Here is a 13,453-nt window from a genome sequence, read left to right as displayed (position 1 = left end):
GTCTCAACCGTGAGGCAGCGATGTAAACCACAACACCACTGTGATGCTTCACCTCAACTCACATCCTTTTCATTTAAACATGCACCAAATTTTTCCTCCATTTCTGAAGCTGTTGTTGGCCCCCTGATTGGCTCCCATCATGTTCCACGTGACGATCACAGAGATCCTATAGGCATTTGATGATAAATATGGACAAGTTTCACGAGTAAGATTATGAACAAGCAACAAGCATTTTCTGAGCAGATAGAAGAGGAAAAATTATCTGTATCTAAATCAAGTACAGTAATTGGGCTTTTGCTGGCTGTGTTGTAGCCATCTGTGAGTGTAAAAGATTTTCTTCCAGAATTTAAAGAGCCATGATTGGGAGATGAGTTTTAATATGACAAGGAACTGAGACCAAAAGTGCCAACATCTCCTTTGAACTTTGCATGTCCTTGCAGGAGATGCCCAGGCGATTACATAATGGCCAGGACTTCCAGTACAAGGTGTTGTGGAGGAAGGCGGGGGACAAGAGCGACCGCTGGAACCACGACTACACCAAGTCTCCGCCTTTCTTGGTCAATAATACCGGAACGTACGAGCCATTTGAGATAAAAGTTCAAGCTGTCAACACACTGGGAGAAGGACCTGCTCCAGAGGCCCAGATTGGACACTCAGGCGAGGATGGTACGTAAAAAGCCCACTCAGTCCTCTTCCCATGTAAATGTGTAACATGCTCAGCCTCCTTAGCCTTAATCTATCATTCTTCCTGCACATCACTCTGAATTACTTGTCTCAGTCCCCGAGGAGTCTCCTAGCGGAGTGGAAGTCCACGTTATGAACAGCACAATTGCCGTGAGCTGGAATGAAGCCCAGAAGGTCCGTGGTCGTCTTCTGGGCTACAAGGTACCACAAGGGCCTTCATTTTCAAAGTTATGGGAAAGACCAATGGCGGGCCCTGCATTTGATACCTGAGTCTGTCTCGGAGACTTACCTGACTATGTCCACCTTTTCAATACCACCACCTATAACATTGCATTTATATAAACCATCAATACTATACAGAACCACAAAATAACAGTATGTCAGTGTGCCACATACATCATCTTCGCAGTTCAAAACCCACCTTTATCTATTGACGTGACAAAATAAGCCATGGCAGAGAAGCTGATTATTATTATTATTATTATTATTATTATTATGTTTTAGTGTATGCGGACAGCTACAGATGTAACATGTTTTCCTCTGACCAACCATTCAGAGGTTGGAAAAGATGAAAAAAAGAAAAAACAGCCCAGTTGTTATAAAATTATATTGGCCGCAACTACTGATCCTGAAGCCCCTAAGAAGATGAGATAAACCAGGCAGGAGACGGAGCCCAAAATCTGATTGGCCACAATATCTCTAATTCAGATCTACATCAGGAGACTGGGCCCAGAAAACGGACGAGTCCGGCGATCCCCTGGAGAATTGCGTCATCTGCAGGAGGGAAAGGAGCGCGAGGGAAGATCAGAGCGAGGAAAGGGAGACGACAAGGTGGTTGTGGTCCAAGGCATGAAGACTGCAACAGAAGTAACGGGTCTGCAGCTCTTCTCTCGCTACACCGTTTGTGTCACTGCCTTTAACAGCAAAGGAGAGAGCCCCGCCTCCCTGCCTGTCAACTTCAGCACCCCGGAAGGAGGTGGGCCTTGAGGAAGGGTTGGACTTTATTTGCACAGAAATTCACCATTAAATCCTTGTGGTTTTTATTTAGTGCCTGGCCCACCATCGTCACTTGTTTTTGAGAGCCCCTCTGAGAACTCTATGCTTCTCTACTGGAGCCCACCACTTCAGACCAACGGAATTCTCCTGGGATACATGGTGCAGTACCAACGAGGTAAGAATACATTTCACGAAGCAGATCAGAATATCTTTTTCATTCATGTTTGCCCGTTAAGCAGAATCACCATTTGGAGTTTCACTCAACTTGGCTGTGGTTGTAAAGGTGTAGAAAATACATTAGTCACCGGAGCAAAAATCTGTGTGTAATCGTCCCCCATCACAAGTTGTTTCTGCTGTATTTATCAAAAGGACATTATTGCCAAAAGTATTCGCTCACATATGATCCAAAGGGATATTTCCTTTTAAATCAACTGGGTTTAAAGGACATCTGTCCACCCTTTACCACTGTTACAGATTTAATTAATTTTCTTTCCACAAAGTTAAGGAATGCGTGTAAGGAATTTTGGCCACTTTAGGAGAAGTATATTTGTGAGGTCACAAATTGATGTTGGGAAAAGCAAATTTATTTGTATAGTGCATTTCATACATGAGGTAACTCAATGTGCGTTACATGATTAAAGGTATTTGAAAACAAAGTGATAAAACATTTAAAATGGGATAAAAACAATAAAAATGACACAATATTTTTAAAAAAAAGACAATAAAAACTGCATACAGTGCAAGTAATATGATTAAAAAGTGGATATATTCTAAAAAGCTTGAGAAGAAAGAAAAGTTTTCAACCTGGATTTAAAAACATTCACACTTGGGGCTGACCTCACCTCTGTTGGCAACTTATTCTATTTTTTTGCATTATGTTAGCTAAATGGTGCTTCACCATGTTTGCTTTGGACTCTGCACTCCACTATTTGACCTGAGTCAGTCGATCTCAGAGCTCTACTGGGTTTTTATTCCGTAAGCATTTCTTTCACGTATTTAGGACCTAAATCATTTAGTGATTTATAGAAAAGTACCAGAATTTTAAAATCTATTCTAAAGCTGACTGGAAGCCAGTGCAAGGATTTTATGATTGGAGTTATATGCTCTGACCGCTTTGTTTTGGTCAGAACACGAGCTGCAGCATTCTGAATGAGCTGCAGCTGTTTAATACTCTTTTTGGGGAGTCCAGTCAGAAGACCATTACAGTAGTCAAGTCTACTTGAGATAAAAGCATGGATGAGCTTTTCCTGGTCTGCTTACATACATATATACATACAAGATTTCACTCTCGAAATGTTTTTCAGATGGTAGAAGGGAGTTTTTGTGATTGATTTGATATGATTGTTGAAAGTCAGTTCGGAATCAATCAGAACTCAAAGGTTTTGGACTTGGCATTTGGTTTTTAAAGATAGTGAGTCCAGTTGTTTACTAACAGCAATTCTCTTTTCTTTATTGCCAAAAACAATTGTCTCAGTTTTGTTGTGATTTACTTGAAGAAAATTTTGGCTCATCCAGTTATTTATCTGATTTAGACAGTGGCACAATACCTCAATTGAACTGTAGTCATCTGGAGAAATTGCTAAATATAACTGTCTGTCATCTGTATAGCTATGGTAGTCAAAATTAAAGTTTTGAAGAATTTTACCCAAGGGTAGCATTTACGGGCTGAACACGAGAGGTCCAAGAACTGACCCTTAAGGGACCCCATAGGTCATTGTCATTCGCTGAGACCAAGCACCTCCAATGGTCACAAAATAGCTCCTTTCCTCTAGGTAGGACCTCAACCATTTAAGGACTGTTCCACTTAGTCCTACCCACGTTTCCAACCTGTTTAGCAGTATATTGTGATCTACCGTATCAAAAGTCCCGCTGAGATCCAACAAGACCAAAATTGACACCTTTCCTGAGTCAGTATTCAATCTTATATCATTTTGCACTTTGATAAGAGCAGATTCTGTAGTGTGATGAGTTCGGAAACCTGATTGAAATTTGTCAAAAAGTCCATTTAAATTCAAGAAATTGCTGAGTTGATTAAAAATAACTTTCTCAAGAATCTTGGCAATGAATAGGAAATTTGAGATGGGTCTATCGCTTGCTAACATGGAATCGTCCAGTCCTCTGTTTTTCAGAAGAGGCTTAACAACAGCTACTTTGAGAGGGAAACTCGCCAGACTGAAGTGAGTAGATTATTTGCTGCAAATCAGGTAGCACTGACTTCACAATAGTTTTGAAAAGCCAGATGGTATTGAGTCGAGACAGCTCGTTGATGGTTTTAACTGTTGAATAGTTTTCTCTCCAGTTTTTTGGTCAACATCAGCTTGGTTGAAATAGAACTACTAGTGGAGTCTATCTTACTTTCTAAGCTCACACCTTAATTCTCATCACTGTAATTTTATCTAATGCAATGCTAAAATACACTACACAGAGAGACTACAAAAATACCCCAATAGCTACAAATCAATGTTTTTCAAGGGATGGCTGTTAGGTATTTTCAACAGAAAAAAAAAAGTCAAAGTGTATTTGTGAATGGTAAACTGTGAATAGCCCAGGGGGTTACTGTGCTGTATGTAAATGTCTCACATTGGTTGTCAAGGGACTGATCGTGCTATGTATGGTGTGTGCGCAGAGGTGAAGAGCAGGGACAGTCCAGTGCAGATAGAGCTCATCCCTGATCCCAGTGTGACCCACCTCATGCTGGACTCTCTGGACCCCCACAGCTACTACACCTTCCAGGTGATCGCTCGCACCGCTGCTGGGGATGGACAGCCAATCACCAGGAGGAATGCCACCCTTTTTGATGGAGGTACAATGCCCAATACTGATTTAGATATTTTGTTAGACAATGACAATTAGAAAAGTTCAAGACTGTTTTCTCAAAAGTTACTAACAACATTAACTTCAACCACCAAAATTGTCAGATATTCTGCATCGCATACTTGCTGACATCTCAGAAGGATAAGCATCACAAAAGAATTACCAAAGGATTAGCATAGCACTGTTGGAAAGATCATCTCTAAAAATGTGGGGCATAATTTAAATTCATACTGATCCTTTGACCCCAGGTCAGACATTTTAAAAGTTGTTTAAAGTTAAAATCACGCTTGCATAACCTGAAATTCCAAGGTTATTTCAAACAATAACAAACAGCAATAATCCTGACTGGGCCACTTCTTTACGTCATTGATAGACGCGGGTGGTACATTCGGAAAGCTGATTTAAGTTAAATTCACTTTGACACACTAGTTCCAAAGTTATATCCAACTTTAAGAATCCCTCAACTCCAGAATCTAGTGCACTAATAAGACTTGTGGTTCTCTGTCCTCTCTGATGACTTCCTCTCACATGCAAGTTTTCTTGGTGGGTTTGGAGCCTGGTGACGCTAACTGTCCATCTACCTCCTCTTTTCACTATGCAGTTCCTCCAAGAAACATTACTGTCATGCCTGATAAGACATCGCTCAACCTGAGCTGGGTGCCTGGAGAGCGAGAGAGGAACCATGGGTTCCATATTGATTTCCTTAAGAAAAGTGGTGAGTTGGGGAAAAAAAAAAGATAATCATCATCGTAATAATTCCCTTTTCAGGGTTTCACTTACAGAATTTCTGTTTGGCAGCTGGGGGTCAGTGGAAGGTGTCAGAAATGCTGAACTCCTCGCAGGGTTTCTACTCACTGACGGGTCTTCAGCCAGGAACTGAGTACCACCTTGTTGTCATGCATGGGAACTACACTCAGTGGGAAGCTGCAAAATGGACCTTAGGACCAGGTATTCAAGTTGTCCTTTATGAAGCATCTTGGCATCAATATGCATAAAAACTATTAAAGACGGAAAGCTTAAAGATAGATCAATAATCATTTGCATCATTCCCTCTTTTTGTGTACTATATAAATGAGAGTTATCCAAAGCTAATGTCCTGTTAATATGCTATCACATTCAAAGTGGGACTGTCATCCCTATAAACATTCTAAAATAGATATTGTAATGAAAAATACATATAACAGTATTCACTTCAATGAATATACAGAAAAAAAAGTGAGCGGGGAGCGTCATCCCTGCACAATGTTGCGCAATTGAGTGTCCCTCTACATCCAAGTGGTCGCCATATTAGTCGCGTCCTCTGTCCTTGACGTCATCGTCACTTCTGCCGTTGAAAACGCGCAGTGCCTGCTACTACGGAAGCCGAACTACAGAGATATTCGGATTTTTCCGACGCCCTTTCCGACACCGAAGCTCTTTTCAAAAAGGACAACACCACACAACCGAGTGAAGTTACCGGGGCAATATTACACTTTTGTTTCGAGCCCTCAGGGCAATGTTACACTATTGTTTCGAGCCATATTCAGATGATATCCGATCACGGCCAAACCGCATCCCGTCCGATCCACTTCCGCGGCGGAGATGAGTTATCGCGGCTCATCGCAGCCGGCCGGTGTGGCTTATGACAGAGCTGAGCGGTCCTGCTTTTGTCACAGTCGAGCCGGGGCGCTTTATGCGCGCACGCGACTGAGTAACGCATTCTTGGCTGGGTTCTTCAGAGCCGCCCCCATCGCAAAGCCCAACGCGCAGCCTTCACAGAAGCTGTGACCACCGAACGCGGCGCTTCAGCCTGTGTGGCTGAGTTTCGGAGCCCATGGTGGCATGTAAGGAGAAGGTGGAGCTGAGCTATGCTGCTTCTAGGGGTATGTTCAAAGTCGCCGCAGTACGCGATGAACACTATCGAGACGAGGCTGAGTGAGACATTGTTAGCTGGGCGACACGCAGATCGACACATTTCATACGCGGGTCTTTTGTTACGTCATGAGAGAGCCCGATTACGTGGTCCGCCCCAAATTATTATTTTTTTTAGAAGTTGTATGTGCACATCGACACATTTCATACGCGGATCTTTTGTTACGTTATGAGAGAGACCGATTACGTGGTCCGCCCCAAACTACTATTTTTTTTGTAGTCGCTGTATACACACCTACCTGTTATTTGGAACCCACGAAGCTCTCGTCCTCTGCACCCGTGCAATCCATTTTTCACAACGAACAGGGTCTCTTTCAAACTTATGAAGGGTAATTCCATTCTCCTGAGTGTTCAAGCAATGTCCAGCAATGCAATGAACCGGGATTTTGGCTAACACGAAGGAACAACGAGGTACCTTCCCGGAGGTAAAACTAATGGAAACAAAAGAGTCCACGAGGGGGCGCCGCTGTCCTTTACGTCACTTCCTGCTTCTTCTTGAAAACAAACCCCTGAGAGGATTTTGATGGCGGGAGCTGAAAAAAAAGCTGTATACATCAAAATCATGTTTTGTGGTGGAAAAAACAAATGGGACCATATTGGCTGTGGGTTTTTCATTAATAATGAAAAAACCAAAAATCATCCATTTGACGACACTTGACCTTTAATGTCTTCAATTATATTCTGTGTTGAGCAAGTCAGCAATATTAAACTAGAAAGCACTCAAGAAATTCAATCAGCCCTTTACATAATTCCCTGCAGTCGGGTATGATTTCAAGTAAGAACTGATAGAATACTAACATGCAAACAGTTGGTGTGCTAATGTGGTGAATTTACAGGTGTCTGTGTTCAGTTCCGTTGAGTGGGAACCGGTGGATGCTTTAAGACAGGCTTCTGGGATTGTTAGGTTATTCAGATTCCTTAAGTGTCATAACAGCTGTTTTCAGAATCAGTTTTGCACAAAAAAAAAAAGCCAGCCAGAAATTCTCAGTCCCAGGAATGCAATTGTCCTCTTTGAAGTAAATAGTACAAAGAAAAGATGCCGTAGTTGAAGCAATTACTCTCTTATATGCACTATGCAGTCCTGTAAAGAGGTCCCAATCTGATTCTGTTTAAAATACATTAAACTAACATGTAGCAAGATATACATCTGAGTACAGAGAGTGCTCAGGAAAATCAATTGATTGAGCAAGTGCTACTTTGTTAACCGTTGTATGCTAACACAGTAAGACGAACCTTTTTCTCGGGCAGATAAAAACGGATTTTATGTCATGCACTGCAGCTGAGACCAATTTCAAACAAGAACTGATGAAATGCTAACACAAAAATGTTTACGTGGTGATGTCATTGTTTGGCTGTCAGGACCATCGGAGGTGAGCGGTGGCTTCGCCAATCAGGGCTGGCTGATCGGGCTCATTAGTGCCATTGTCCTGCTTATCCTGATCCTTCTTATCTTGTGTCTGGTCAAGCGGAGAAAGGGTGGCAAATATGCAGGCAAGAACAAATATTAAATTCCTCTGTTCCACTTGCACTGGTTGATGATGTGTGGTCACGTTTGTTCTGTCGCCCTGTACAGTCAAAGACAAGGAAGAGAAGGAGGTGGACTCGGAAGCCAAGCCCATGAAGGACGAAACCTTCGGAGAGTACAGGTGAGTTTGTCTGAACTCAAAATGATGATTTTCCTCTTTTTCTTCTACAACTTACTCGTGCTTTTAACCCCTGTAAATGCTTCGCTGGCAGATCTTTGGAGAGGTGAGGAATTTGATGCATGCCAAAGTCACCCATTGAGAAAATACCATGGTACAATGTATGAACCTGGTAAATTGAAGGGCCTCGATCACGGTGCCTTGGGAGACAGCTCCGTACATGATGTAGCACAGTTAGCCCCTTCATGCATGACACGTCTTTACATTTTGTGCGGCACTCACGACATTGGATGGCTTTTCAAATGCTTCTTGTCTTCTACATGGGAGTCGAGTTTGTTGTGGTTATTGTTAAAGTCTGCTTCACAAAGATAGGACGTTGAAGAACTAAGCAATGTTGTAGATGCTTTTTGAGTTCTTTTGAAGGATTGATTGCCTCATATGAGGGCCCGTTGCCTCACTTTAAACGGCGTGGCCTCGGTACATAGCAATAAACCAATATTTTGAGTATAGTAGAACTGCAAATATTGTCTCTCTCATGCAGATGTATTTTTTCTTGAAAGTTGTTGGCCCTTCTTCTGTCTGAACATTTGGCCGTTACCCCTTTTCGAAGAAGCCTTCTAGACGTTTGTTCATTTTTGAAAATGACTCACAGGCTACCAACATACCACAGCCTGTTGTTCTACAGCAAATTCACACGGATTGCTGAGTAGTCTATGATGGCTAGATAGAAGATAAAGACCTCATTACTGTGATAGTTCCTCGACTGACGATTTGCCCTCCTGATATCTCGCAGTGACACGGATGAAAAGCGTACAGAAAGCCAGCCGTCGCTTTGCGGCGACAGCAAGCTGGGCAGCGACGACTCGCTGGCCGAGTACGGCGACAGCGTGGACATCCAGTTCAACGAGGACGGCTCCTTCATTGGTCAGTATAGCGGAAGGGCAACCGCCCCCGCCGGGAACGAGAGCTCCGGCCCTACCTCGCCGGACAACACGGCCCCACCCCCCCCCATTGCGCCGTCCATGTCGAGCATTCTCAACCGACCTAACTAAACGCACCCACCCATCCGCTGTCTGAATACATTCCACAGGTTTATGCAGAGATGTTTACATGGTGGTTTGCCTTTTCTATGCCACCTTTACACACACACACACACACACGTGCACACACACTTACACAGACGTGCATACACCCACCCACATTAGTTTCCCAATACGTTCCACTTTTGAAATTAAGCAAGTTGTGGAATATTTCAAGATGGACACACTCCATTGGTGTTCATGAATAAATAACACATATAAAACAAACTATGACCCCTAAACACTTTACACTGCTCTTGAAAAAAAATAAATACCATGCGGATTGTTTTCATTTCAAAAAGATGTTCAACAGAGCAAAAAAAAAAACCTGCAACAAATTTTTAACATTTTTAAAATTTTTTCTTCCAAATCAGGCTAGAGATATCCTCTCCCTAACATATAAAGAACTTAGTTTCTCAGTCAAGATGATTTCTTAACACCAGTTGTTACAGGTATGTTCATACTTGGCCAAGACTTTGGCATCATCCAACAGTAATTCCATTAAAAAAAATAGCTTTTTTCTAATATATATATTTATAAATAGCTGATAGGTTCCAAAGACAGAAAACACCAATACGTGAATTTGTGATGAGTGAAGCGCAAATAGCTGTCTGTTCACTGTCGATCAATTCTAATTTAAGCAAAGCAAACCACTCAATTTTCTTCTCACATTCCAAAACTGATCTAAGGCGCTAGATTGGCCACGTGTGTGAACGTGAATAAATTGTTTGGCAAAATATGCTCAGCGACGGACTGTCGAAAATGCTGCTCGTACGAGTCCCAGTTGGCCCGCGATCAGAAAAGCGCTTCGGATAATATTGACGGATGTCTTGTAAAGTTAGATATGCCGATAACCTGTAGAATTTGGAATTTGATCAAAAATCTGGGGCATATGCCTGTAAAAGTTACAGTTTACTTTCTGTTTACTTGGTGCGTTTTCTCTGGCATTGACTAACTCCAAAAGAAAACGGCTTTTAAATATACTTCTATGACAATGAAACTGAAATATCAGACGCATGAGGCGAATCTGGGACGTTTGTCATTTTCACATGGCGACAACATACATTTGCAGAAATATCTCATTGCTTTATTTACCCATTTGACATTGACAGACAACTTTTTGTACACAAGACGATAAAAAGTCACTTTTACCTAACCTTTTTTTTTTTCATCTTAATATTAGTGGTGGTGGAAGATGGTGGCCCTTCCACTACATTTCTCATGTACATGCTACGAGCATCAAAAAGATTATTCAAGATTTTTTCTTTTCTGCAAAGTTCCATGTTCCAGACTAATCCGCCCATGTAGCAAAATTCCAAGATGATTCCCTTTGAATTTGCTCGTTGATTCCCACGGAAAGTTTCCAGCTTGAAAACGTTCCACGAGGTCGCACGACAGCGGCCGGTGTTGGGAGTCTCGTCACCTCCGAGTCACACTTTCCCAAGCACGCAGGTGATCGTTATCAATCGTACCAGAAATTTTGCCTTACAGGAGCCCCACTGAGCCTCCTCACCTCACCATCCACACACACACACACACACGCACTCATACATCCGATAGTTGTTACCCAGGACCCAAACAGGAAGGAGTACGACCTGACACGTGGGTCCTGCGTAGCGACGCTCACAAGGAGGCTCATCCATTGATTATTGTTCTCTGAATGTAAATACAACTTAAAGATTGTCTTTTTCTCATCATTGCTTCTTTTCCTCTTTGATATTATGCTCTCTTGTGTCATATAAATCTGCTCTGGTGTCTCTGAATGCTAAAATTATATTTGCCGCGAAGGCGGTTTGGTCAACTGTGACAGGTTTGAGGTTAGGGTTAGTCGTTAAGGGCAAAGTGTGGACCACAGAATTTGCTTTTTTTTTTTGTGGAGAATGTGGCCGCTCGCGTGGATGTTCATGTAGCCTTCAATGTGAATGCGATGCCAAGCTTTTCCCTTTTTGTCACTTTTGTAGATGAGACAAATTTCAAGAAGTGGTTCTCAACTGCTGTCACCCTGCGCCTGTTTCGTCACCCACTTTTCCGGAAGTTAAGAACAATACAAAATGGGTTTTGTTAAAAAAGTAAAAAAAAAAAAACATCAGCATGGTGGCTCTGCTGTGAACTGCTGGCCTCATAGTTCTAAGGTCCAGGATTCGATTCTGTGTGGAGTTTGCATGTTCTCCCCGTGCCTGTGTGAGTTTTCCCCGGGCACTCCATTTTCCTCCCATATCCCAAAAACATGCAACATTAATTGTACACTCTAAATTGCCCCAAAGTGTGATTGTGTGCGCGACTGTTGTCTGTCTCAGTGTGCCCTGCGATTGGCTGGCAACCAGTTCAGGATGTACCCCGCCTCCTGCCCGATGATAGCTGAGATAGGCTTCAACACTCCCGCGATAAGCGGCTAAGAAAATGGACCGGTGGACAAACAAGCGTCTCATAACACATGGAGCATATTGTATTTTCAAAACCTGTTTCAAGCAAAACCGCAAAAAGCATATTGCTCGTCATGACATCCATCAGCTACAGGCAAAGCTGAACGTTCTTTGTTGATGTAGTAAACTCGTGGCTAAAGCGAGAAGCAGCTACATTTCCTGTTGTGTACCCAAAATGTTCAATGCGGGAACTTCTTACACCTCAGTACTGTAGCAGAAAAGAACAAAATAAGCAGACGTGCAATTTTTGACTAGCTATCCACGACCCACTTCTGGGTCCCAGCTCAGCAGTTGAGAACCAATGATTGAGACCATAGATTCACAGCACTTCTTTTCCATTTTCCACTTTTTGTTGTTGTTGTTGTTGTTAGAGCTTTTAGCCACGCAGCAGATGGTGACAACGATATATTCGAAACGCCATTAAATATGCCAACATTTACAACGCATGCATTTTGTAGCTTTGTGCAGACCAACTGTCATTTCTATGAGCTCCGAAATGAGACTTCACAACACAGACAACAAAATCCAAATTCTGGCATAAGCAAGTTTGATATACAAATGACTCTAAGAAATTTGAAAAAGTTTCTTGACGCAACAGCAACCGATGTTCTAAATCAAAAACCAAACATGTCTACATGTACGCGGCATGCGTTGCCTTGCAGAATAATGCACAGTTCCAAACAGTCCTAATATTTTGATATCACGATGATGTAACAGGTGATAGGCGTTGTTAATATTGGAGACATTTAGCAAAAAGCTGGACTTTAAACAGGGGCAATCAAACTTTCAATATACACTGTACAGTACACACTTTTATCAATGGAACTGGAAACAATTTGTCAAAACACTTGGTTTAATACAGGAAAGTAATGACTTTTAGAAAAATGCCATTGAGAAGGATTATTGATACACTGCAAACATCCTCGTAAACACGCGTTCAAAAAATACATCAATAAAGCTCAAGTCAGTTTTTTTTCCAGCATTAAATAAACATCTATAAAAGAATGTCATTGATACCAAACTGGAAATTAAGTGCATTACTGTTTTCGATGCGGCAAGCAATTCTGTGATAACGTGGTACTATTCTACCAAGTAATGACACTGTACTTTTTAAACTGGTCTAAACGAGTGGGTTGACAGCCATACTTAAAAAAATAAATAAATGAATGTATCAACAGTACAGTATGTGTTCTAGTAGGCGGGGCTCTGACTTTTCATATTTTACCAATCCAAAGCTGATGGACATGTCTTCGCTCATATACGTCGCTGTTGTACCTCTGCTGTTACACTGTATGTCTGCCTTCTTTTATATGCATAATACCGACACAATATATGAACACGGGAAACAATACAAACTATGGTATACAAAAAAAGTGTCCCACAAATGAAAGAAATAACAAATACTAACATTACAGCAAATAAGAAACTGGTGGTCTGGTTGCATGGTGTCACTTTTGATGCGCAATGATGATGATGAAGAGGGGCGGGGCTGTACTGCACGACTGAAGAGTGCTAATGTTGTAGCTGCTTGTTGAATTGTGCACTGTGCTCAAACTAGCAAACTAACCGCATTCTGTCAACTAATAAACAACAAATTGCGTAACCATCACGACTCGCCCTCGCTGTGTGTCAATTCAAATGTGTCGGCTCACAATATTCTGAATACCATTTACGTGCATGTGCAGAGAAGCGCAGCGGCGGAAAAAAAAAAAAAAGATGCAATAGACCAGGGCTGTCAAAGTCATTTTTGTCGCGGACCACATTTTAGCTACAGTTTCCGCTCAGAGGGCCGTGATGACTGTGAAACTTTAATCGCCTCACCATTTCTGCGTATTAAATTTACTGGTCTCAGAAATCAAGGGTCATGGGTTTTCCAACTATTGTTGATGTTTGGGAACACTTA

The 13,453-nt window shown here is 42.0% G+C and overlaps 1 protein-coding gene across 6 annotated transcripts in view; it reads left to right on the top strand.

The window, feature by feature from the left end:
• LOC133504627 (neural cell adhesion molecule L1.1-like) overlaps positions 1–13,159 on the top strand; it is a 53,222-nt gene extending 40,063 nt beyond the window's left edge. For all 6 annotated transcript variants that reach the window (XM_061827110.1, XM_061827118.1, XM_061827126.1 and 3 more), the window contains 10 exons: positions 441–666; positions 779–885; positions 1,393–1,660; positions 1,733–1,855; positions 4,307–4,483; positions 5,096–5,209; positions 5,293–5,442; positions 7,765–7,896; positions 7,979–8,051; positions 8,842–13,159. In XM_061827110.1, coding sequence (XP_061683094.1) covers positions 441–666; positions 779–885; positions 1,393–1,660; positions 1,733–1,855; positions 4,307–4,483; positions 5,096–5,209; positions 5,293–5,442; positions 7,765–7,896; positions 7,979–8,051; positions 8,842–9,100 — 1,629 coding nt within the window. In that variant the 3' untranslated portion in view covers positions 9,101–13,159. The remainder of the gene's footprint in view (positions 1–440; positions 667–778; positions 886–1,392; positions 1,661–1,732; positions 1,856–4,306; positions 4,484–5,095; positions 5,210–5,292; positions 5,443–7,764; positions 7,897–7,978; positions 8,052–8,841) is intronic.
• The last annotated feature ends 294 nt before the right edge of the window (positions 13,160–13,453 follow it).

The sequence above is a fragment of the Syngnathoides biaculeatus genome, chromosome 2, assembly GCF_019802595.1.
Source record: "Syngnathoides biaculeatus isolate LvHL_M chromosome 2, ASM1980259v1, whole genome shotgun sequence".
NCBI classification, from domain to species: Eukaryota; Metazoa; Chordata; class Actinopteri; order Syngnathiformes; family Syngnathidae; genus Syngnathoides; species Syngnathoides biaculeatus.
Note: the sequence above shows the minus strand (reverse complement) of the source record. Positions and strands in the feature narration are given on the sequence as shown.